Raw genomic sequence first — 26,750 nt, 5'->3', positions numbered from 1 at the left:
GGGATTTGCCTGGATATTCTACTTGGACATATTCAATGGCTGTGACCATCCTAGGGGTCACAGCCCACCAGCTATTAAATGCTTCTTTTTCAGGTAGGGGGCTAGATTGTTGAACTGCCACACTGCACTGACTTCTCTTACATCTTCTCCAAATCTTCCCACCTCCTCAGTAATCCCTGAAGAGCTGTGTATTTATGACTATTCTTGATATCCTGGGTCCTCAACCTTAATGACTCCCTTAGTTTAGATCTACTGGGTTCTTGGGATCACTCATTCTCAGATGTCAGTGCCTTTAAGAAGGTATCGCAGGAAATGAATGGAAGAGGCACTTCCATTTTCTGTTGTGTAAAGCAAGAAGCTGCCTGAAAATCCCACCTTCTGATAAAAAATACTGCTGGAAACTGGTTCAGTCATGTTATAAAATGGGTAGTCTCTTTTTTCACCTGATACTCTGAGAACAATATTTCTCAGAGCACAGATGTTACTGAAATCTACAATCAAATAAGTCTGGGAAATACTGGATTAAATTAAATTGGAGAGCTTTCCTTCTTATATGACTTTTTAGATCCTTTGATCTGCTAATTGCCCCAGGAAGCTCGAAGATACAGTTATAATACGGAGCACTTTCACAAAATTCTTTGCCCAGAGAATCTTTGTTTCAAGGCTTTCCTCATGGGACTAATGCTCTAAAAGTTACTTTGGGAAATGCTAGTCTAGACTTATAATACTTGGATTCAGTTTGTCTTAAGGAGCAAGAAAAATCATAGTGAAGAAGAAAGGAACATGGAAGAAATGGAAAAAGAATATAATTATGTAAGTACCTGGCAATACTTAAATTGAATTACCTAAGGAAAAATGAGTTTTTCTGGAAAAGTAACAAGGCAACTGATTTTTCCTATTTCTCCATTTTCATGTGTTCTGATCTCTCAACAAAGCTCAAGAGGCAATATCAACATTTTGTAGCCCTTCTTCCATAAGTCATTGTTGGTCAAGTCTTTAGGGCCACAGGAAGTCCAGTGTTGGAAGATTCACAGAAAGGGAATCAGGAATCCCTGGAAAAGAACTTTCCCCTTTAAGTCAGGTCAGCTAACACGGGTACATTATGAACACTTAGTTAAAATCTCATCCACATCATCCCATTATTAGGACTCTCATGCTTTCATATGGCTGTCATTTTTCTCCTAAGAAGAAATATATACTCATATGTACCCTAGATGTATTAGTGTATGCAGGCTACGCAATTAAGTGTAGGGTTGGTAATCAATTGGGAAAGATAACTATTGATAACTATTATCCATTGATAACGATTTTATTCTGGGACTTAGATTGATAACAGTACATATACTGATATACTAGTTGTTGATTACCAAATCTGAAATCTTCAGTACAGAGGAACGCATCATTCCACTAGACCTGTGATGCCCAGTCAAAAGGGGCATCCAGCTCAGGAGATACAGCCATCTCCAACACTGGTGCCAATCTACTCTCACACTAGGGTTCCTTGCTTAATCTCTCCTTCTCTAATTAGAAAAGTCTAGCAAAGGAGCCTTACTGACTTGATGACTTCAATTTAAAACCACAAAAATACCCTTCTGGTCAAGAGTATTTTACTTTCACAGTGAACCCCACTACAGAATAAGTTTCTAAGGTATGGGCCCGTAATTAAGTTGGAGCTACCTTTTATCTGTCTTGTTCTGATTGACATGAACCAGAAAAGAATTGGACAAGACATCAGATGACCTGGATTCTTATTCTAGGACTAGATAGCAAATGTCTTGAAGACAGGGGTTCTGCCCATCATGCTGTTTCCCAAGTGCCATATCATGGCTGCCATGGAATTAGGTTAGGAACTCGGAACAGGATTCCAGCCTATTCACCCACTTCCTGGGCCCTGGCTTTCTCATCTGGAGAAGGGGATGAGGTTAACTGCCTCTATGTCCATTGGCTGCTTAGAGTGTTCACTGAGATAGTAGATGTGAAAGTGAAAGACCATCACCATCTTCCTAACAGTAGTAGTGAGAAGCATGTGCCAAAGGTCTCAACAATATGCCTTAGCCAGACACTCTTCAAGGAATGCTAACTCTTCTGGGAAGGACACCACCCTATGACAACCTCTAGTGTCGGTGGACAAACATGAGAGTCAACCAAATAGACGAGACACCCTAGTTTGTGATCACAGCTCTCTGGAAAAGTAGCAGGAGCCTAGCTTTTGTGAGAAATATCATTCACAAGATGTGCTCTGGTGCTTCATTCCCAGTAGAACATATGAGCATATGTGTCTCTGTGATGAGACAAGCTGGTTTGTTATCTCAGCAGGTCCCTGGGTGACCCACTCTCCTGACTTGGCTCCAAATCCTTCTTTCTACTCTTATGGTGCTCTCTGTTTTTCTCTCTGTTGGGGTTTAAGTGGGGGAACTCAGGATGGTCTTCTAGTATGTGTGGCTCAGAATGAATGGCCAAAGTGGGGACTGCAGGCTTCCACCAATAAAACCTCATACTCTCCCAATCTGAGAGAAGGCCAAGGAGAAAAGGGCAGGGACCAGGGATGAGAATGAGTTGTTTTAGTTAGCAGGATGCCAGGTCTACTGGAGCAGGCAAAGGTGGGGAGGTGGTAGTGGTGGTGGTGGTGATGATGAAGGGTGATAATTGAATAAATAAAACCAAAACACAGATATACAAGATAATGACAAGAAATTAACACCTCTCTCCGTATTTCAGATCTCCAAATCAAGAGCATATTTTGGCAGCTAAAACATGAAATCATGCCCTGTCTGTACTTGGCTTCAGAAATCTAGATTATTTCTGTGTGAACAGCTTCAGCAGTGTTGGGATCTCTGAGGGCAAAAGCTTCCAGGTACAAAGGTCAGGTCAAGCTCAGGGGCTGGGGAGCCTCCTGGTGCTGGCTGCCTCGCTGCACAGCTCCCAGGAGAACTTCTAATGCTGTGTTCTATATAAACAGCTCCCCCAGGACTTGTACTCCAGGTAAAACATCTTGGAAACTTCAAATCTTAACTTCTTTGGGACGCTAGCAACAGGAGGTGAAAAGGAAACAGAGCCACCTGAAAAGTTTTAGGAGCATCACAAGTATCTCCTCCCTCAGCAAACAAGTAAACTGCCTCTTCACACAGGTAATTCTGACAAGCCCTCACCCTGCCATATCCAAAAGAGTGCATACTTATCCAGATGGTTCTATTTTGTTACCTATTGCTCCCATCTATGGAAATGTATCAGTTGCACTAGGATCACCAAAAATGGGGGCAGGGGGAGGTGGAAATCTTAGTTCAATGAAATAAGAAATATTGCTCATATTGACTATATTATCCTGCTATTTTGCATTTAATTTCCTAATTTCCATAAAATTCACCTTCAAGAGTTTTAATACTAAACACTGTAAATAGTTTTTGCATTTGGTGGGTGAATGTAAATATTGCTGTAAAACCACAGGCGGTTTTGTTTTTGTCAATCCATCTTTTCATGTGCTTTACTTAGTCAAGGGAGGAGATAGGGTCCAAATCAAATAAACCAGACTCCTTGACTTCACTGGCTAAAACACCAGCAAAACGGATTTCCCTCCTTGTTGTTTTACCCCACCATTAATTTGCATCACTAAAGAATTTTCTAGGAAAGTGCTCAGCAAACTCAAGGCTTCTCTGGTTGCCAAGCTCATGGAAACAAAGTGCTTTCTCTTAAAACTCTGAAAAAGACATTCCAAAGTAACCCACCATGAGATACCGAGCCAGCAATAGACTACATATCTATGAAAAAAGGAGGGGAGGAAAGAAAATGCATAACATAAACAAGAAAAGACAAAACCTTAAAGAGGAAGGAGAAAGAAAAACATTTAGATTCCTTGACTGATGGAAATAAATACCAAAGCTATTAGTTTCAGTTCAAAGAACGTATCACTTTATGCTGTTTATTATTTCTTGAGGATTATTTATTTTATCTTAAAATATCTAAAGGGTAAAAGGGGTCTTGGAGGTAAGCAGCGATGAAACTGACCTGGTCCGGAGAGGGCCTGTGATTGGAATGTTGCGACCTCCCAGGAGATCGATGGTGGTGGTGATGGTGGTGATGATGGTAATGGTGATGGTCCTCATCGTAGTTGTCTGCCATCAACTTCATTCTGTTCTGGGTCTGTGCAGAACAAAAACCAAGGAAGATTCCATCAGGAGCTAGAAGATCAGTCAAAGAGATTCAGGGCATAATTATAGTACCTATAGGGATCCCTTTGTTCCTAATTCAGGAATTTTCACTGTTAGTCAAGTTGAAACTTAATAAAGAAAGCACCATGCCATTAACTTTGGTGAAAAAAGCTTTGTCACATCCTTAAAGCTATTATGTTACATCTGTAAATGTTAATGTACTTCCTCCTCGTGATTTAAAAGGGAAAAAATGGACATACTCTAAGGTGCTTTGCTTTACATTGTCAAGCAATCACAGAGATTCAGGGTGACCTTGCAATTGCAGAGTACCAACAATTATGACTGAGATTCTAGATGGACACTCTAGAGTAAGCTGGAGATGGAAGTCCTGGATGGAAAGATGGGAAGGGCCGGGTGGAAACACAGAACTACAGATTAAACAATGGTCTCACAAGACAAGGCAGAGAAATCTACTCAAAAGCTGCCAAATGCAAAAATACTGATGGAGATGGTTTACTGCTATGATGACTTCTTGGGAAATGGCTCTCTATGGACATTTTAACTGATTTTCTTCCTTGAGGGAACTGAGCAAAAGGTACAAAGTCAATGGGAGAAGAACTGACCACTCTAATTTATAATCCATGATGCCTGTCACATGAGGCAACTTGGAGTCATGGTTAAACCCCCAGGGCCATAGAAGTGTACTGCTTTATTATGCACAGCAAGAAACGGACCAGTGATAAACTGGCCTGACAGGCTCTCAGAATCTAGAAAAATGCCTAAAGACCACGGGAAAAGAGCAAACAAAATTATCCAGCTCAGAAAGTCAGGAAATGTGGGTCTGATGATAGACCTGCCTGGATTCAAGGGATTCAAGTCCTGGCTCCACCTCTTTGCTGGGTATGTGACCTTAAGACAGTAAACTGTTTATAAACCTTAATTTCCTCAACTCTAAAATGGGAGTAATAGTGCCTCTTTCCTTGGGGTTGCTGCTAGGAGCAAATGATATGATGGACTTCAAGTGTCAGTCCAGTAACTGGCAATGAAAGTCAAATGCTGTCATTACTATAGTTACTGCTGTTATTGTTTGCTATAAGACATTTTTCCTCCTTTGTATGTGCTGCTTCCTTTGCTTGCAATGCCTCCCTGGCCCCCTTTCTTCACCTTTAACTTCTATGACTGGCTAACTCAAACTATTTACTCTAGGAGCCTTTTCCTGACCTTGTCCTTGAGGCTGGGTGACACGTGCCTCCTGCGCACCATGGCTCTATAACCACAGATTTATCTGTCCGTATGTCCATAGACCTTGAAGCTATTTCCTTCGTCTGCCTCTCCCCAGAATCTTGCATAGGGCCTAGCAGATGTAGATATACGATACATGCTGCTGTAATGAGTGACCAAAAGAATGAAGGGGCCATGATTTTGAGGGATGCTGCCATCCTAGAGACAAGCTGCATGTTTGTTTTCAGCAGGGAGGGTCACGGAGAGTTGAGGACATTTCATGAGTTGCCATAACAATCCCACTGGTGGCTCAAGATGACAATGAACCAACAGTACTTTCAGAGAGCCAGAAGTCAGGGGTTGGCAGAGCCTCCAACCAGTTAGAGTTTTATTATGTAATATAAATAACACACTGACAATAAAGAAAAGTCTGGACCTAACATTGTGTATTCTTATAGTATTTTTCACATACAATCTAACTTATTCTCAATACTTTCCCAGGAGCAATTATTATCCTCATTTGGCAGCTAGAAAGGTAAGGTGTAGATTTCAGTCCCGAGAGTCTCTTTCTTGACATAGAACATGGAGATTTTCTGGGTCATCCAATTCTCAATCTCTAGGCTTTTTCCCTTGTCTTGCTGTTAGCAGAAAAGGCAAACAGCTAAACAGGTAGAAAGAGATTTCCCATAAAATGCTTTGGTTCTGTTAAGTTTTGGAAACACCTCACATCCCAATCCTATCTGCCAGAGGATGTCTCATGATTTACTCACTCCATTTTAAAAAATGTGTACAATATTTGAAAGCCCCCAAAGTGAATGTTAAAAAAAAACTGTGTATATGAATGAAAACAATAAAAATAGAGGGAAAGATCCACTTAAAATTAAATAAAAAAATCCCAGGCAACCTTTGGCAGCTGAGAGCATTTCCATCCTTCACTTGTCTACTTAAAGTGTCAGAAGACCCAATGGGCAAGTTATGCTTTGTGAGAAAGAGCAGGTCAGTGGAGCTGCTGCAGACTAAGTACCGAGATTCCCCTTAGTCAGTCTGCCATTGCACATGAGATTCTGAAACTCGGCGTTCACACCTAAAATTCCAGTATTGTCAGGATCCTGTACTTTTGAACTCATGAACTAATAAATCTGGAATTGTTTCTTCTAAATAGAATTCTGAGAGCCTGAGGGGAGCTGTAAGGTCTGCTGTGGGCAAGAAGGAAGGGACTCGCTCGAGAATGAAGGATGGAGCCTAAATGAACAAATAATAATTCTGCTATTGTAAACATCGTAATATCCTCATCCTTTGGGGAAGCTCCTGTGATTTTATGAGATTATTTTCTTACCAGCAACAAGCCTAAAGTTCCCTACCTTTGAACTGTATCCCATAAAAGAATGTACAAGCTAAACAAGATGCTATATGCAGTCCTAAATGTGTCTGCTAAAATGAGGTGTTGGAGAGTAGGCATGTCATGGGATAAAGACTGTAAATGAATGATGTCATCTTTCCAATTTGGTGCTGAAATATAAATAAACCACGTTGTTCATGTGAATACCAGATCTGGGGGAAATGTACACAGAGCAATTGTGAGCGGAAGAGGCTTCTTTTGATTAGTCTGGGCTGGAAGAGAAGAGTGTGAAACAGAGATGAAAAATGAGAGTTTGGTCTGATACTCTAGATCGTTTTTATTTATCTTGCTTGTAACATATCCCCTAAACTGTGACCAATTTCTTAGTGGCTAGTTGCTGGTGTTCTCTCCTAGAAAAACAGTTTGACCAATCTTGATCCTTTAATTGTCAAATTTAAAATGGATCTCTTAAAAATTTTTTTTTTTTAAGATCTGCACTACCTAGCTTCATCCACACCCAATTATGTCGGTTTACACATAAACAAGGGTCTGGAATGATAAGAAGTCACAAATAACACTCCCTAACAGTCAATGAAAGAAAAAGTACAGAATTTGTAACAAGGATTGGACACGGATACTGTTTGTTCAAATAATTCTAGGCAAACTTACCAGGTGATCCCATATATAATGGTTCACAGCCCTGTAGCCTCAGATGCTTGAGGCCTCAGATGCTTGAGGTGCCCACTGAAAAGCCCGAAGCAGCAAATCTTCCGGGCAGGCAAAACTAAAAACCCAGGAAAATTAATATAGAGTTGGAGAGGGATTGCTTTCCACAGCACAGCACTTGGGAACTCAGGGACTCATTTAGCGATTCACTGAGGCCCATTTTTATTTCCTTTGCAGTGTCTACCAAACTGCTGACCAGACACTTTTGCCTTTGGCTAACTGTGTTATACTCTTTTTACTATATTATGTCATGACTGTGGAGACAAATCTAATCAGATTTCATTTTCTACTTCCTCTTTCTTCCAGGCGCCACCTTATTTCTCTGGGGCCATCACCTCCTAACAGCTCTCCTGCCGCACTCTCACCTCCCATTGAACACATTCCATAGCCAGAGTGACATCAGATTTCTGTTCCTCCTTGGATTCAAGTTCTTGGGAGGCTCCTGCCACACTCAGGAAAACAGCCTGGGTCTTTGACATACTTAGGTATATTTTGCTAGGTGACTGCTAGTTACTTCCACAGTCATACCTCCCGATCTGCTTGTCCCAGCCTTGGGACCCGCTATTCTCTCTCTTCATCCTGCTCTTTACTCTCTACCCCTTAAACCTGAGTTATGCCCATTAGCTCTCTGGTCTTAGCTTCAACGCCATCATCTCCAGAGATAACTTTCCTAAGCCCACCTCTTCCTGCTTTCAGCAGAATGCTGTAGCCACTCCCCTGGGTCTCTGCCATCACAGCACTTATCTGAACCAATGGTAACTAAGTGCAGGTTCGCTTGGTTTTCTCCACCACTAGGTTGAAAATCTCTTGAGGGAAGTACTACGTGTGGATTGCCCTTGCACTCCCCATCTAGGGCAGAGTCTCATGTCTTAGCTGTTAAGTAAAGGTGTGTCAAAGTATATGAGTGTAAAAATGGACAGATGGAGAGGACACACAGGCTACTGTGGAAAAGATAAGAGGGAAGATGTGAGTCTAGGATGAGCCAGTTGAGTATTTAACTTTTGATGTGATAGTTTAACTTTTCCCGTTTATTTGTTTTTGTTTGTTGTAATTCTTGGGAGTGGCGAAGGCAGAGTACGTGCATAGCTTTGGAGTTGTTGGGCAAGTCTAATTGGTCTTCTTCAAGAAATATCCCATTCCTTAGCTAATTGGACCCAGTGAAATACTCTACCACCTCCCCGATTACTTACCTCATTAAGAATAAGGGGTGTTGGGGTATTATCAGTTTCATTTCTTACTATCCCCTAGCGTTTGGGGAAACAGGAGCCTTTAGAAAACCTCTGTTAGTGCCAAAAGTCAAACATGGAAAACTGAAACTTTATCCATTAACTAAAATATCTGATGAACACCATCTGTGAAAAGGTGCCAGATACTCCAACTCTTTTGACATTTCTGAAGAGTTTATCCAAGGAGCTCTTGAAACAAAATGAAAATCCTTGATTGACTAGTAATAGACTCAATAGCCTAATGGCAATATGTAGTGATAAACACATCGTATTAAAACTGCTTTTAAAAATATTTTAGCAAGGTGGCAATAACAAAGTATGCTTTGATCAGTCATCTGGATCAAGTTAACAATAAAACCTTCATGAATATGGTTTAAATAAGAAAAAAATATAATAAGATCTGTTGCTACGGGATATGGAGATAATACTGTACAACAGCAATTACAGTTTTATTCTATCAGGCTTTCTTTTCTTTCCCTGTTTCCCACCAGGGAAATCCCAAATGCTCAGGAACTCTTCTACTGTCTTGTTTCCACCTAATCAGAGCAAGGTGAACAGCTCTTGTCTCCAAGTAAAAGATGAGGAAACCAGACAAGAATGGGATAGCTAGGAGAGGAGAGATTTCCTGACCATCCACTAGACTCACATAGCAATGAATCATAATTGAGTAGAATCTAAGTTGCAGTGCTCAGGTCACAGATGGAGGACAAAATGAAGCCAGAGGATGCGGAAGCTATTAAAGGAATGTGCTGCATTGGGGAACTTTCTGGGAGTATGTAAGAATAAATGATGAAAAGGCTTGTACTGTGGACACTGCACTGAAATTCACTCAACACTTACTAAACATCTGCAACTGCAATGATGCCAAGAATAATTATGTGCCAGGCTAAGTGTTTGGCCAGCATTCTCCTGCTGAATCCTCACTCCTGAGATGGCTCTTCTTGGGGCCCTCTTTCACAGATGAGGAAACTAAGCCCATAACTATTCAGCTAGTGAGTAGAAGAACAGAACTCAAACCCAGGTGTCTGACTCCAGATGCCTGCAGTAGTGTCATGAAGGGTAAGGTCCAGTCCAGGTGCGGGGATGAGGCAAAGATGAATAGGACATGAGGAAACAGAAGCCTGACTATAAAACAGTATAAGAAGAGGAGCAGGAGAGAAGGGTATGGTTTAAATGGATGTTCAGAGGCAACAGAGATCACCTCCAGCTGAGGGCGGAGGCATCAAATAAGGCTCCATGGGTCAAATGCCCCTTGAGTTAAGACTTGAAAGTTGGCTTGGCTATAGGTATAAGGAGAGAACACTGGGGAAATCCCACAGTACAGTGGCCCTCTAATCACCTTGAGAAGAAAACCGGTCAATGAGGGGAACTAGAACATCAAATGTGAGATATGTAAGTGTGTGTGTATGTGTGCGGGCTTCCTTCATTCCTTTGTTGAATGTGGGGAGAGCAGGAAATATATGTGAGACAAAAATCCACCACCTTATTTTTCAAAATAACATCAACTTGTGGCATTTGCAAGGAATTTAAGACAGAGCCACAGCCATGTACTCATCCATGTCAAACTAACATCTCTGGAAAAATGGGCCAGGCTCTTGGCATCTATGTGTTTTACAGATATCTACACAATCCACTGCTATAGCATTAGTCCTGCCCTGAGCACTGGTCTGATCTCCAAGAACTCATTCAGGTGATCCATCCTTCCTGCCCTTCATCTACAGCAGAACAGAATACTGGTCAGACTCTCCCTCCCAACTTTGTTAAAGGTGGCGCTCTCTCTCTCGGTCCCTATTTACAGACAGAAATTTAGTAGATCATCATGTAGGTTTGGCTGGTGTTTGTATACCTACTCAGTAAGCACCTTTATTTTATTTTATTTTATTTTTAATTGTTGCAGAGAGTGTCAGTGTCCCTCCTATATTCTCTTGTTCCACACCAGATCTTATTTGCAGCTTGGATGGACAGTCCTGGATGTGCTGCTGTCTTCCCACCAGGAGCCCATGCATCTTCCTCTGCTTGAGGTTTTGCTTTAGCCACAGTTGCACACTTGGCCAGGGAACGGGGCAGATGGGAAGTGTTGGGGAGCTCATGCGCCTGAAACAACTCTCAATCTGTGAGGGAAGGAGATGGTAGATAAATAGCCAACATCCTGGCCCCTCAGTGGACAACCCTGTAGTGTGCTCCAGAATCTCTCACTAGGTCCTCAGCAGTGGGAGCCCTGGTTGATTACAGCAGAAAACTGCCCATTAATGCACCCTTTGTTGGCCTTTTCCCTTCCCTGTATCACTGCCCCATTCTCTCACCATGTTTCTGGAGATCACTTCTCAAATAAAACTACCTGCAGTAAAATCTTGTCTTGGGATCTGTTTTTTTTTCTTTGTTTGTTTCTGGTTTTTTGTTGTTGTTTGTTTTTTTTGAGACAGAGTCTTGCCCTGTCACCCAGTCTGGAGTGCAGTGGTACAATCTCAGCTCACTGCAACCTCTACTTCCCAGGTTCAAGCGATTACCCCACCTCAGCCTCCAGAGTAGCTGGGATTCCAGGTGCCTGCCACCACTCCCAGCTAATTTTTTTGTATTTTTAGTAGAGATAGGGTTTCACCATGTCAGCCAGGCTGATCTTAAACTCCTGACCTCAGGTGATCCACCCAACTCAGCCTCCCAAAGTGCTGGAATTATAGGCGTGAGCCACCTCGCCCAGCTTGGGGTCTGCTTTTGCAAGAATCTCAGCTAAAACTCTAATCATAGTTGAATAATTAACAAGCCTGTACTTAATTTTTGCACTGGACTAACACGCCTGTGACTCCCAGGCTCTTTTCCATGAATACTTCTTGAGAGTTCTCATCACTTAGAGTGACAGAACTCTCACCTTCCTTAGGGAAGTAACACCCGCCTGGCACTAATTCAGATTTGGCCAAACATTCATACTGAGACTCAGACTGAATCAGGATTCCTTGCGTCTCATTTCCTGTATCTATAAAATGGGCAAGTGAGGGAAGAATGTCTTCAGCATAAACCAAACACCATAGATAGATAGACAGAAGCTGATCTACTGTTCCTGTTGCACATTTTGTGCAGTTTTTCTTTTCTTTTTTCCTGCTAAAATCAGGAGAGGGAAATTATGTTGCTAAGTTGCTTTCTGTGGCCAGGCGCAGTGGCTCATGCCTGAAATCCCAGCACTTTGGGAGGCAGAGGCAGCCGGGTGGCTTGAGCTCAGGAGTTAGAAACCAGCTTGGGCAACATGGTGAAACCCCATGGCTACAAAAACAAAATACAAAAAATAAGCTAAGTGTGATGGTGGGTGCCTGTAGTTCCAGCTACTTGGGAGGCTGAAGCAGGAGGATCACCTGAGCACAGGAGGTTGAGGCTGCAATGAGCTGCCATCACGCCAATGCACTCCAGCCTGGGCAACAGAATGAGATCCTGTCTCAAAAAAAAAAAAATTGCTTTCTGCTGACACCTTAGGAACCTGGGGAATCCCCTGAAGGGTTATGGACAATGATTGTAGCCAGGAGCATCATCTCCACTGTTACACTGTCAGCCAGTGCAGCCCATGAGGAAGGATTATTTACAGAGAAAGAGTTCTATATGCTTGGCTCATAATGTTAGGATACTAAATAGTGCCAAAACAAGACTGCCATTGTGAGATAGAGCCACCTGTTAACATAAAAAATAATAACTAAATGCCTGCTTGGCCCTTGCTGTGCGAACAACACTGTGCTGGCATCATCTCATTCAGTCAGTCTGACATCAACCCTGCGATGCAGGCAAGGGTGGGGGTTGTATTTAAAATCTTTAATAGCTGCTATGACAGAAACCCAAGAGAACCAAGAGTGACACAGGTACACATGCCCTGAATATTTGCCTTGGTAGAAGCTCTTGTTACTCCTACTTTAGAGATGAAGAAGCTGAGGCTTAGGGATTAAGCAACTAATCAGAGCTCAAATAACTGGTAGATCTGAGGCTCTGACTCTGAAGCCTCCTTTGTAACCAGTGCATCCCAGCTCAGATCCATAAGGACCAGCCCCTTCATAAACAAATCAAGACTGACCTGGGAATGGGCTCTGATCACCCACTCCAATCATAGCTTTAAAGAAAAGCAGCTCACTTTTGATTTTAAAATTCCCTCTGAAAACGATGGAACTCGGACACATTATAAAATCTTAATGGAGCCCCAAAGAAGTCCATATTGCTGACCAACCCCTAATACAAATTCAAAAGTCATTATGCACAGTCCACATTACCTTTTAATGCTTCAACCAATGAGACAGCTAATAGCTAGGCTAACACATTAGCAACTGCAGACAACCAAGGAATTTCTAACATCCTGAGCACCATTGCTAGTGGTGGAGTCTGGGGGAAGGGAAAGGCCCTAGAAGTTTCCACCACAAAGTTACTTAGTTAAGCGCAGGTCTGTTTAATTAAGTCGTGGGCAGCACATGCTATACTTAGCTTTTAAACACTTGTAAAGTCCTCCTCATTCATTTATCTTACTTGTCACTGACAAGCTCTTCAAGGACTGTAACAGTATGCAGAGCATGAAGAGCCTGGGTAAACAACACATATTTTATGTGGAGTCTAAACTGTTTCAACTCAGAAAGTCAATAGAGGGTCTCTGGAAAAAAAAAAAAACAGACTCTTTTACTAAAGTGTGGAAGCATTCTGTGCATGGTCTGTTAGGAGTTTCTTTAGAAAGTGACCTCCAAATCAAATCCTAATTTTTTAACCCAAAGGTAAAAAGACAAAAAAAAAAAAAAAAAAAAAAAGGAGGAATGGAGGAAAGAAAGGAGGGAGAGAATGAAGGAGACTGGGGAGAAATAAAGGAAGGAAGAAAGGAGGGAGAGAGTGAGGGATGGAAGAGAAAGAGGAGAGAGAGAGAAGAGGAGAGGTAAGGAGAAGAGAAGGAAAAGAAGACAAGAGAAGAGAGAAAAAGAAAGGAAGGAAAGAGGAAGGACAAAAAGTGTTTGCAGGTGTTGAGATTCAGACTCCATAATTGTGCTGACAAGTGAAGTCAGCATTTTCATTCCATTCATAATTCAACAAATATTTATTATCACTGGTTTAGGGAGAACTGGCATCATCAAAACAGCTCCCCAACTAATGAATGGGCAAAACAGCCTCAGGGTGTGGACTAACAGAATTGGCCAATAGGCTAGAAACATTCTAGTAGAACTCTAGGAGAGTATGAGATTCTAGGAGAATGTGAGGTTAAGTAAAAGCCAGCAGTGCCCTCCGGAAGGGGCCGTGAGAGTCTTAAACAGGGCTATGAAGAGAGGTGTTCACATACCCTTGGAGAGAAGATAATTCACAGGGAGTAAATGAACTGCTTGACAGTTATATATTTACTCTAAAATGTATTAAAACAAATTATAACAAGCACATCAAAGAGAGGATTCATAGAAATTATGTCTTAGGATGTGGAAAACACTGTGAAGTTAATCCTCAAAGTGTCTGAAGCTTGAGACACCACCATCAGTAGGGAATGGTAAAGCAATGGAGAATGGACTGGGTTGCAGGCAGAGGAGCCCAGAGAGAATGAACATGTCCTGAGAACTGCGGGAGGACAGAAGGATGCTCTCCTTCGAGGGCTTTGACCTTCACACAGAAGTGGAAGCAAATGCCATCTGGGCCTGCTCCGAGTTCTAAAGCAGACTGGAAGGGCATAAACCTAAGACCTCCCAGCACCTCACCTTCTTCAAAACAAAACAAATGACCCCCAAAGGGGGAGAAAAGCGATGGGGTGAGCCATGCAGAACATGTGGTGGGGCTGTGTTGGCCAGCACTTAGCACAGTTCTGACCCCAGGAGGTGTGGAGACAGCCAGGAGAGGCTTGGCAGCTGGGAAGGAGAACGAGACAGGGAGAGGCAGCCAGGCCCTTGGAGGGAGAACAAATCCCTCTCCCCAGCTGGTCTCACGCTTGGGTGAGACAACTGGAGAAAATGTAAACATGCTCATTAGCAGTTTTCCAATCAGTTGAAAAACAAATGGGAAGAGAAAAATGGCAGTGGATTGTTCCAAATACCAACTCTCTGCCACATCTCCTCAGGTGTTTATCTTCATCAGTTACCCACTGTGCTGTCCTCCCTTTCATCTGGATCTCAACCCCCTTACTAGCTTTACCCAGAACACTTGGAGCTCACCCTAACTAGGGTTCATTTAGTTCTATGAGGAGTCACATACTCCACTCAGGATAGAAGGTCTCTGTGGACACCCCTAAAGATGCACAAACAAGACAGGGACATCATTTGCAGGTCTCCCCACAGCCTTGTCCAAGCTGATAGTCCCTCAGTACATGAACATGAAAACTCATCAATAACCCCCACCTCTTCTCCTGTAATAACTTACCCCCCAAAGAAGAGGCAAAGTGGAAAGTTTGTGAATCTGTGCGTGAATCTGACAGAAATCCAATTTCCAGAAAGGATGAAGTTACACTCAAATTTCATCTGGAAATGTCTACTGTGTTGAGTCATATGGTGTTTTTGGTTTTTTTTTTTCCTAACACATCAACTCGAATTCATTGAATGGGTACATCTCAAAGAACACTTTCTCTTAGTCACCTATTTAAGGTCGAATCCAAAAAGCCTGGTTGTCTGTGACCCTGAAGTTGAAATAGCTTAAGTACAAAATGTCCAAATGTATTTAAACTTGCATCTGAACAAAAATAGATACTAAAGTATGTAACTGATGTTTCTTGACAGTACCAGGAAAAGGTGGGTAACTTGAAAGTTGGGGAGATCTTCTCGTAGACTAGAGAATTTTAGGGCTATCTCAAATTTCTCCCCTACAAATAAGGACTTGCCAGAACAACCTAAATTCATAAAATGTTAATACTGGGCCACATCTTCAATTAGTGAATCTGAGCTTACTACTTTACAGAGGGGAGACTGAGGCTCCAAGACGGGGAAGGTTAGTTGCTGATGGGCCCAGGAGAAATCCCCAGAATACCTGACTGCTGGAACCTGGCCCTGTCCTTGCCCCGGCTGCCTTCTCATTTGATTTGCAAGTGCAGACGAGTCCACTATGTCCATGACCTGTAACACTACAGGCCCGACTCATGTCATTGGTTTTGCGTTTCAAAGTACTATGGTATTAATTTCCATTCTTTCAGTCTAAACAGAATCAAACACCTAATCATTTTGTTCTTGATGGCTACAGATAGGTTAAGGAATTTTCCATTTCCTTTGAGATATGAGCCTTATTTCTCTAGCAGAACTACTGATTAGGCTTTATAATTTTTCTTTTTTAAATAACATCTATAAGTTTTTATTATGTAAATTATACATGCTAGTTATGAAAAATTAAAGAGTACAAGAGAGTTTATAAAAAGAAAAGTAATGTTCCACCTCTGTCTGCCCCAATATTTATTCCTGCTGTTAAGGTTTTTCTGCCAATCTTTCTAAAAAAAATTATGCTTAATGCAAGCACAGACACACATACATACCCTTTAAAAATAATATCTCCAATATGTCTTGGCTGTTCTTCCACATCAAGAACATGGAGAGCTTCCTCATCATTAATGGTTGCATGTTATTCCACTCTATGTGTATACTTTTGTTTACCAGTCTTCTATTGATGTGTTCAAATAGAGACTCCAAAAGAGAAGATATCTTTTTTTCATTTTATTCCAAGATGCATCCCAAGCACCTAAAGCACGGCCTGGCACATATGGGCATATAATAAATGTTTGTTGAATGAATAAGTGATGGGCATTTGGGTCATTTCCAGCTTTTCATTTTTTCCAACAATGCTTAAAATAATATTTTTGCAAAGGAACAGCTTTGCTTGTCCTAATGTGTTTGTTTCCAACAAAGATGGATGCTTAAACATATCATAGCTGTTTCTATAATGTGCTAGGAAAAAACAAGTTCAAGAGAGAACCCTAAAATAGAATATATACATTTTAAACTTGGAAGGATATCAGCAAATTCCCCTCAAAACTGTCAATCAACATCCAGTCTGTACCTCTTTCTCTAAGCTGTGCTAACATGGGGTTTCTCCAAACTCTTTAATCTTCAGAAATATTATAGGTAAAAAATTGTATCCCATGTGTATTTCCCTAAGTATAATTTGAAGCTGAGCATCATTTCATTCATGTATTGTCTATTTCTACTTCATTATCTGTGAGCCCCCTTTTAATGTCCTTTTTTCCCACGTTTCTTCTTGATAATTTGGGAACTATTTTTTTATTAGTTGTGAGAATAATTGCATATCTAAAGAAAATTAGCTGGGGCTGATTTCAGGAAGAGAAGAGCATAAGTGAAGGTGGGAAGAAGGCACATACGAGCAGACCATGCGGGGCACGGAAATGTGCAGACAGGTGAGAGGCGAGGATGCCCAGGAGCCCAGTCATTTGAACACTTTAGCATATAAGGTGTTCTCTTGAGCAGAAGAGAAAAGGGGGGAAAGTGGTAGGTAATTGATATACTGGGATGTGAACAGAGTCGGCCCCTGGTGGACCATCAGCAGGAATGAATGTTAGCAGTTAATATGGGGCTTTACTTCTCTGCAGAAGACTTTTGGGTTTTTTGAGTGTTAAGCATGCAAAGGCCACTCATGCTTGTGTTGGTAGAAACAATCTAATACAACCTGCTTTCCCAAACAACAATTCTCTTTGTAGCCATCCTGTGGATGGGGTCCAGTCCCCATTCCTTATCACTGGAGATGGGAGACTCAATACCTATTTGATAACGTATTAAGCAGCTTAAATAGGATGCTCCCTGACTCCTACACTCATATTTTGAGCTTTGTACCTGCAGTTGTACCCTACTTCTGCCTTTTTGGGCAGCTCACGTCTTCAGATATTTGAATACAGTTATGCCCATTATCTATTCATTGTTCTCTCAACTAGTCATTCCCCACTTCTCCTAGTCCTCTCTCTGTACCCCATCGCACAAGGGGTTACTACGATACGTCAAGGCTCCTTTGAGAGAGTTCTTTGAATAAAGCCTGAAGCTAAGTCTTCACATGTGTCCTTACATGTGCTAAGCACGATTTAGAAATAATTAATATACTCTTAGGTTCCACTGATTTTTGCCATCTGCTGTGCAATGCTAATGCTCTAATTTGCAATTGATTAAACTCTATCCTGGTTGTTAGTTCCTCTGCCATTCTCTCTCTCTCTCTCTCTCTTTCTGTATCTCCCTCTCTCTCTCTCTCTCTGTCACACACACAAACACACACCAGAATTTTAATTCTAAGTATATACTTCATTCTTTCTCTTATTAAAAAAAAAATTTTTTTTTTTTGAGATGGAGTTTCACTTTTGTTACCCAGGCTGGAGTGCAACGAGGCAGTCTTGGCTCACTGCAACCTCTGCTTCCCGGGTTCAAGCAATTCTCCTGCCTCAGCCCCCCAAGTAGCTAGGATTACCAGTGCCTGCCACCATGCCTTCTTAATTTTTATATTTTTAGTAGAGATGGGGAATCTCACCATGTTGGCCAAGCTGATCTCGAACTACTGACCTCAGGTGATCGGTCTGCCTCGGCCTCCCAAAGTGTTGCAATTGGGATTACAGGCATGAGCCACTGCTCTTGGCCCTTACTAAATATTTTGTTTAGACTTATACTGACTAAATTTCAGACTATAGTTCCATCTTGCTGAGGTGTTTCTCAATTCTGATTATGTCTGCCATTGTTTTTGGTAAGCTACACGGCTTTGATGCATCCCATTTTCACCAAAAAACATGTTTTCAAAGGCTGTGTATAATTAGTTCTTGTACATCCTGGCAGGTCACAGTCTAGCTCCTCTGGCAACCTCCCTATAGAGGTGACAGGATTCCCTAACCAACCTGCCTATAATAGCGCTGTGCAATCAACTCTAAATCCATCCATCCAGTCCTTATTTCTCTATGTGGTAAAAAAGCTATTCATATACATACGAGTTTATCTTAATGTATTCCTAGCTGAAATCTTGGTACCCTGGTACCCTGTGACTATGCCATTCCCTTGATTTGTCGATCAACCTTATCAAAAAACAAAGTGATGTTAGCACTACCTAATTTTCAGGAACAAATAAATCTTAATGATTTCTGATTTTATTCTCATTTCGTAAGCCATTAATTTAAAGACTTATTTTGCAATCTAGGTGAGGACCAATATTGAACCTATAGAATTTAATCAACATGACATTTGTCTTTTAGGCATTTAGTGGTAAAGTTCTGGAAGTTGGTAAAATTCAGAAAAGCTGAAAAAAGTGGAAAATTAATTTCTCTCTTCTTTGGGTGCTTTCATCCACTGTTGGCAGAATTTTAAGTTGGTATAAACTTTCTCAAGAGCAATTTGGCACTATGTATCAAAATTTAACATATGTATACCCTGTGGTCCAATAGTCTCTTCCTGAAAAAAGCGTTGGAGAAGAACATAGGGATGAATACAAAAGGGTATCACTGGGATGGTAATCATAGAAACAGCTAATGAGAAGTAAAAATATGTCCATATATTAGGATTTGGTTTATCAAATCATTAAATAGCTTTTATTCCTATAACGAAATATTCATTAGAGTGATACACATTTGTATTCACCAGAAGGAAAGTGTATCACAACATATAATTAAATGGAAATAAAAGCAGACTGTAAAACAACTTGTTCATATAAAATAGTATATGAAAGTCTACATTTACACATATATATGGGTTTGTATATATATGTGTATATGGATACATATATATATGTATATATATGAGAAAAGTACGGAAAGATGAGCACCAGCTATTTATAATTATTGCTGGGTATTTAGATTTTAGGGAATTAATTTTCTCCTTTATTCCTTTCTATATTATTTAAATATTCAATCAGGTACAGGAAATAATAAAACAATAAAAAAGATTTCTCTGCTTCCTATACAAAAATGCAGAGATACATATTACATCTCATATTAGGGGGAGATACTGCTGGAATCATTTTAGTTCCGGGGAAAAGACTCCTGAGACTGAGAACTTTGACTTTGGAGAACTCAGACTCCTGTTGCCTTCTATTTTAGTGAACTACAACAGTCCATTAAATGGAGCACTCTAACTTACTGGCCACAGCTTTCCTCCTTCCACCTTAATCTTTTAAAATTCCAATTTCTTCTAACAACTAGAATCACCAATCTCTCTCAAGTTTAGCAAACTGCAATGAGGGGCATGGCTCTGTCTATGCACAAACAGCTGGATGGGAAAGGAAAGGTTCCCAAGACCCTGTCAGACTCTGAACCAAGACACTAGTGCCAAATTCAAATCCTCCCCCAAGAATCCAGGGGACCTCAGCTGGATCAAGTCACTGTCTATCTCAATGTCACATCATGGGTCAAAGATTGGGAGTATCTCTTTGCTGGGTCTTTTCAAGTTGAGAGAGTTAGTAGTATACCTCCAAGTTCAGAAAACATATTTTAACAATACAGCGATGCAATAATGTATAGGCTAAAGTAATGCAAAAAAATTTTCTCATTCCCACACACTGAACTTGGTAATTATATAGAAGTTTGGATATTAAGGACCCAGACATAAAGGAGTAGATTAAAAAGCATAATTATGGCTCAGAAATAGCATGTGCCTAGGGACATTGCTGCCCAAGTCCTACCCTACAAAACAAAACAAAAAAAGGTATGCTGTGGGGTGATTTTTTCTCTCTGTCATTTTGGGAAATAGTCCATTAAAAGAATAAAGCACCATAATGATTATTTAGGGACAGACATGACTTGGAAACTGGTAGCAAAATAGGTCTTTAGTTCTGGAATTTTAAGGTTAATGGCCCAAGGATCTCCCAGACTCTAAAGCTTTATAGGACATTTTATTTGAACTCTGTGCTCAAGAGAATACACTTCAAATTTCCATGTCTCGTAAGTTGTACAATGGAAGGATGCTATTATTTTACTCTTGGAGTGGTGGTTGGGGGATGCATTAATGAAAGACCCAAATCATAACCTACTAACTACAGCTAAGTATGGAGAAAATAAGAACACACCCTAGAAGGTACCCAACCTTCATCAAACCCAGGACAAGCTCTCATGAGCAGAATGACCCAGCAATCTCATCTCAGCAGCCATTTTATCATTAATTGAAAATGCTGGTTCCAAGCTGACTTTGTGTTGACAGTTTTCATATCACACTCTTACTTAAGAATACACAGTGGCTCCCTATGTCATGTGCATCAGATAGAAACAGTTCAGTTACTGGGCAAGGCCAATCTCTCGCTTTCCTTCTTTAACAATCCACCTCCTCTCAGCTTCTTCCACAGAAACTCTCCCAAAGGTTGTCTGTCTCTAATTCCAAGCACACAGACTCATCTCAACTCTGGTGCTTCCCTGACTGGAAATAACTTCTCCCTACAAACTAGGTACTTCAGCCTCCATCACAGTTGGGCTCAAAATGTACCTTATTAAGAAAATTTCCATAACTAGAAGTATCCTGGAGAGTAAAGAAAACCAGAAGTGGGATCAGAAGGCCTGAGCCAAATGGTCAAAGTTAAGCCACTTAACAGCTGTGAAACTACCTGCAAGTTATTTAACGTCTCCAGTTCTATGCAAAAGGCATCAGCAAGCCACTTGACATCAAGGAAGCTGCTCTAGATACCTGAGATAAGTCTGTGGCCTCTGATTCCTTTTTATAGCCCTGGAAATTCTGGAACAAGGTCCAGACCCTCTCTGTGCTCAATAAACTCTGTGGATCAACTGTCTGTCTTACTCATCATGGTGCGCCCTGAGCAAACAGGCTTATCTCCACTTCCACCCTGACTCCTGTGACACAGTCCTATACTAGTCTCCAGTTATACCTTTCCTGGTGACAGTTACAGCCCAGAGTGATCCAAAATCTTGCCATTTATTTTACATTTCCAGTAGGTGAATTTGCAAGGCTATCTATGTATGGAGACCAAGTGTTGGGGGTCCAGGGATTCCCACCTTTGGGGCTGCTGACTCATTTCATTAGATCAATGCCTCTAAAATGCTGATCTGTCAACCAGATCTGTCAGCTTCTTGGTGACTCTCCCCTGAGATTTTGAGTGTGTAGGTCTGAAAGTGGCCCTAGAGTGGGTATTCAGTGAAGGAGACAAAACAGCTTGCCGGGCGATGTTAAAACAGAGTCAGGTTTTAGGAACTGCTGCTGCAGGTAATCTAACTATTTTAAACACTGAGACTCATGGACATTGTTTTCAAAGATTGTGCCTTGTGATAGCCAGAAATAACCCAGAGAACCAGAAGTTAAAACAATCATCTGTATCATTTTTATAATTATTTCCTCTAATTTCCAACTCTAATTTGTCACTGTCTTTCATTATCTATCAGTCTACGGGGCACGACATTAAGCCTCTTGGGAATTCCAAGCTGGGACTCACTGCATGCTAGAAAAGGTCCAATGCTGTTCACTATCTCTTCTCAGTGTGTCCCTGCCAAGGAATAATCAGAAAAGGCTTCTTTAACCTTCTCCTTCAAGTTTTCTCCTTTCTCCCTCAGGGATGCCTCTCTGGGGTCCAGGGAAGCTTTCATGCCCATAAAGACCTTGGTGTTGTTGGACATGAAAACCAGCAGGCGCATATACCAACTCTGTCCCTGGATAAGTGTGTGGTTTCTGTTTGGTTTGTTCAAGAAGTTCTTTTTTGGATTTGCATTTCAACACTGTAAGAGATCTGAGAAACATCCTGGCAAACTGTCAGGAGAACATTCGTTTGACTGGTGAGGCCTCTCCTTTCCCAGAACTATCCTTTGCATTCTCTGAGTTTGAGAATAAATATAATAACAAACAACCAAACAACCATAGAAGTTAGACCCAAGCCTTGACTTCAGATGGCTCAAGGTGAGGATAAAAATCTACAAATCATTCTGCAGATCATGCAGAAGCGGGGAAAGATATTGTGCTGGTTCCCTGATGCCTATCTGGGGTCCCAGAGTTCCATGGAACATTCCAGAAGTAATTTGGCTTTGTGCTCAGTGCACCGGGACTAATGCTTTTCAACAAAATTTCACAAGGAGATGTGGGGATAATTTTGGGTCCTGCTCTCAGCAGAAGCTGAAAATTAGGTGTGGCTAAGATGACAGAATCAGGCTTTTTTATGTGACCACTGTTTGGACAAAGCACCCAAGAAGTGAAAAATCATCTGCCCTATCACCACAGAGAATTTATGATGGATTTGCCCCAGAGGAGTCCTGCTCAGAAAAGCCTGCAAAACAGATCTATGAAAACGAACCTCTAATTATGAACAGTACAAGAATCCTACTGAGATAATTTTGCAGCTATAACATTAACCAATTCAATAATCCCAAAGCCCAGTCACAGAATCATCCAACTTGAGAAGATCTGAGTCCCTTAAGGGTGATTACTGGGCATGCATGACTGACCACCAAACTAGGTGAGCTGCTGCTGATAAAAGAAAAAAAGAACAAGACAACAGCTTTCAACCCAAGCCATTTAAAATATCCAACAATGGCTTACAACATAAAACTGTTTGGCGGCAGAAAGAGGGAACCTATTATCAAGTATATTTTCTGGACTGAATACCAGAAATGTAAGTAAGATGACAGGATGTGCCAGAGGTCATGTAAATGTGGGTGACCTGGTAAAGGAATGTGGAATGCCTGACTTCCAGCCAGCACTTAGCTCCTTCCACTGTGGAGGAAGTAAGGACCAAGGTCAGAAGGATGCTCTGCCTGCCCCTCACAGACTCTCTCCATGCTCAGCAGAGTTATTATCAGACTCAAGCATCACACATCACTCTAACATTTTCCTCAGAGAGAAATCTTAGGTTTCTTCTACTTCCTCAGTTCTCTTGGTCTTGGTCAGGACATTAATATTTGTTGAACAGCATGTTTTTAAAGTGGAAAGATATTTCAAAAATCAAATATTCTGGTTTGTTTCAAAGAACATGTTCTCAACTAAAGCCTGATTCTTTCTTCCTGTGGGGGTGAGCCACAGTTGGCAATGATTCACCGAAATTTCCACCAGCTAACAATAAAAAATTATGTCCCATTCTGAAGAAACAAAAGAAAAATTGTAGTGAAGTCGTACATTTCCTTTCCAGTCCCCAAAGACAATCTGAAGAACTGACTCAACATGCCGAATTAAGCCCTGAGAATTTATCCATATCTAATAAGGATTAGCAAACGTTACAAAACTGAACATGGCTTGGACATAATTTATATTCCAACTTCTAAGGCACTGGGTTTAGTGTGGTCTCATTCCGGCCCTGATGTAGGAGGATACAGAGAGCAGTCATGCTGTGCCCTCTGAGAATCCCTGCATGACAAGCAAGAGGGCTCTTTATGTGAAAAAAGGTTTCTTTACACAGGACCAGTACCCACAGCACCAGATAACTAACTCCAAAGAACCACCGAGGGGAGATGTGCAGCTCCCCTCCAGCCTAAGAACATTGTTCTAGAAGCAGAAAACCTAGTGATAGAACACACTCTGCCTCTTGCCAAAGCTGGGTGTGCACCTGCAACTTGGAAAATGTTGGAAACAATTCTAAATTACATATTGGGAGTGAGGAACATTAAGACTCCTAAACTTTGGGCTAGCAGCTCTGGTTGGGTCTGCTCCATTCCATTTCTCATCCATACTTGCCAAAAGCACAAAGAGGCAACTGGGACATTCGCTCATACTATCTGCTATTAAGATAAATCAGCAACACTTAAGTGTCTTTGGTTCATGAAAAATAAACCCCCAGAGTTTGCTCTTCCCCCATCAATATATCAACTTTTTGTTTCCCTGCCTTACCAAGGATTGCATCAGTAGAAAGCTCAGGAACACACAGGCTCTTCCTGGAAGCCAAACCTCATCTCAAGAAGCCTCAGAAGACCCTGGCCCCAGCAGACCCCTCAGGAGCCTAGACATGCAAACATCATTGTTGGATGGGTATAAATACCCCTTTCCTGGAGGGAAAAATTCCAGAACCCATCCTGAACCAGGTTCTTTCATTCCTTTCTTTCCCTCTCTCCCTCCCTCTCTCCTCTCCCTTCTTTCCCTCCCTCCCTCCCTCGCCTCCCCAACTCACCTCCTCCTCCTCTCCACTCCCCTCCCTCCCTTCCTTCTCTTCCTTCTTCCTTTCCTTTCCTTTCTCCTCCTCCTCCTCTTTCTTCTTCTTCTTCTCTTCTTCTTCTTCTTCTTCTTCTTCTTCTTCCTCTTCCTCCTCCTCCTCCTCTTCTTCTTCTTCTTCTTCTTCTTCCTCCTCCTCCTCCTCTTCTTCCTCCTCCTCTTCTTCTCTCTCTCTCTCTTTCCTTCCCTCCCTCCTTCCCTCCCTCCCTCCCTCTTTCTCTTTCTTTTTGAGACAGGGTCTCACTCAGTTGCTCAAGCTGAGTGCAGTGATGCAGCCATGGCTCACTACAGCCTTGACCTCCCAGGCTCAAGCAATTCTCCTGCCTCAGTCTCCTGAGTAACTGGGACTACAGGCACATGCCACCGCATCCAGCTAATTTTTGACTTTTTGTGGCGATGAGGCCTCACTATGTTGGCCAGGCTGGTCTCAAACTCCTGGACTCAAGCAATCTTTCCTCCTCGGCCTCCCAAAATGTTGGGATTACAGGTGTGAGCCACCACACCCAGCTAACAGGGTTCTTTCAAGACAGTGTTTGTTCATTCTGTTCTATTTGTTTTTCTTCACAGATAAATGAGTGTCTGGCTCCCAAAAAAGCAGAGGAGGTGACCCTATGTTTGAACACTGCCACTCAAGTTCTTTATTCCTTGGTCAGTAAACGAGTCATGTGAATCCTAGTTTATGTTGAGAGATTGTCACCAGAGATGGTATGGGACCACCATTCCTTGAAGCACAGTGCTACCCTGTGGGGAAGAATAAGATAGCCCCATCTTTCCACCTCACAACTAAGATCAACATCTTGTACATTTCTTTAGTCCTCAGGGGTTTTAAAGACCTTACCCTAGAGAAGATGCTTCAAGATAATGCTTCTCTGTAACTTAGGTAGGAAACAATGTACCTATTTTATAGGAAGGTAAGTTGACCTGCTCAGCATCATACAACTAGTGAGTGGAGGTGAGTCATGATTACACCAGTCAAATGAGCGATGTTTGGATCCTTCCTTCTGCACTGTTGTCTCTGAAATCTAGAATCCGCCAATATTGCCTGATGGGGAAAATGGCAATTGTATCTTGATGGGAAAACAAATGGGCAAAGAGTGCTGCCTTTACATGCAGATTAGCTAAGTGTGCACCCTGGCCCAACCACTTATCAGCTCTGTGACCTGGTTTCCCCATCTGCAAAGTGGGCATAATGATGGTACTGCCTCTTCAAGTTTTTGTGGGGACTATAATAAAACAAACGCACAACATTGTGCCTAGCCTCCCACTTCTTGAAGAAGTGTTAGTTGTGTTAATGTTCTACTGAACAATGCATCTTCTCTACTCAACTGTAGGCTCTGGAAAAGTGAATCCTGTCATTTGCCTGTGCATCCTCAAAGGCCTTGTGATAGATCAAGTACTTGACGTCCCATGTGTGAATGCACTGGAATAATCTCAGACAATCAAAACTACAAGGGCTTAGAGGTCTGTTAGCTTATCTCTTTCACTTTACAGATGGAGGAACTGAGCCTGTGAGAGACAGAAAAAAAAAAAATGAGCTGCCCAAGGTTTCTCAGTGCATTGGGACCAGAGCTGGGCTAGAACTCTTGGGTCCATTTTCAGACCCTGAACCTTCTACTGCCTGCCAGGGCTCCCCTGAGGAGGTGGGTTGCCTTGCTTTGTTTAAACTTTTAACATTACACTTTAAGGTAGCCTTTGCATCAGACATCTCAGCGAGCATTAGGCCCCCAAACCAAGAAGACTGACAACAGAAACTCTGCCTGGCTTTGTGATCCACACACCTCCTTCCTACCCTAGCACCCACCCCAAGTGGCTTCATCACACCCAAGGTGGCCAGGAGCAGTAGGGTTTCTGGTTGACTTCTGAGCTGAGTTTGCAATTCTAGGAGTGCTAGGCCATGAGAAAGAGGAAATAAGTCAGCTGCAAGATAATCAGTTAATTGTAGTTTCTGGGGTGTAAGAACAGCCTTGGATTTAGACCTTCTGAGTTGCCATTCTTGGGGCTTTTCACTGTTTTCTGGGATGACCACCTCTCTGTCTGATCTAAAGTTATAATCTTTTTGCCCAATTCCACTTCCAGGCTGTGTCGAAGGTCA

General features: G+C 41.8%; 1 protein-coding gene across 2 annotated transcripts in view; it reads right to left on the bottom strand.

Annotated features, from left to right (window-relative positions):
- Nucleotides 1-26,750, bottom strand: part of ERC2 (ELKS/RAB6-interacting/CAST family member 2) — a 987,567-nt gene that overhangs the window by 211,715 nt on the left and 749,102 nt on the right. For both annotated transcript variants that reach the window (XM_011947267.1, XM_011947268.1), the window contains one exon: nt 4,003-4,137. In XM_011947267.1, the coding sequence (XP_011802657.1) occupies nt 4,003-4,137 (135 nt within the window). The remainder of the gene's footprint in view (nt 1-4,002; nt 4,138-26,750) is intronic.

This window comes from Colobus angolensis, unplaced genomic scaffold, assembly GCF_000951035.1.
Source record: "Colobus angolensis palliatus isolate OR3802 unplaced genomic scaffold, Cang.pa_1.0 Scaffold26, whole genome shotgun sequence".
NCBI classification, from domain to species: domain Eukaryota; kingdom Metazoa; phylum Chordata; class Mammalia; order Primates; family Cercopithecidae; genus Colobus; species Colobus angolensis.
Note: the sequence above shows the minus strand (reverse complement) of the source record. Positions and strands in the feature narration are given on the sequence as shown.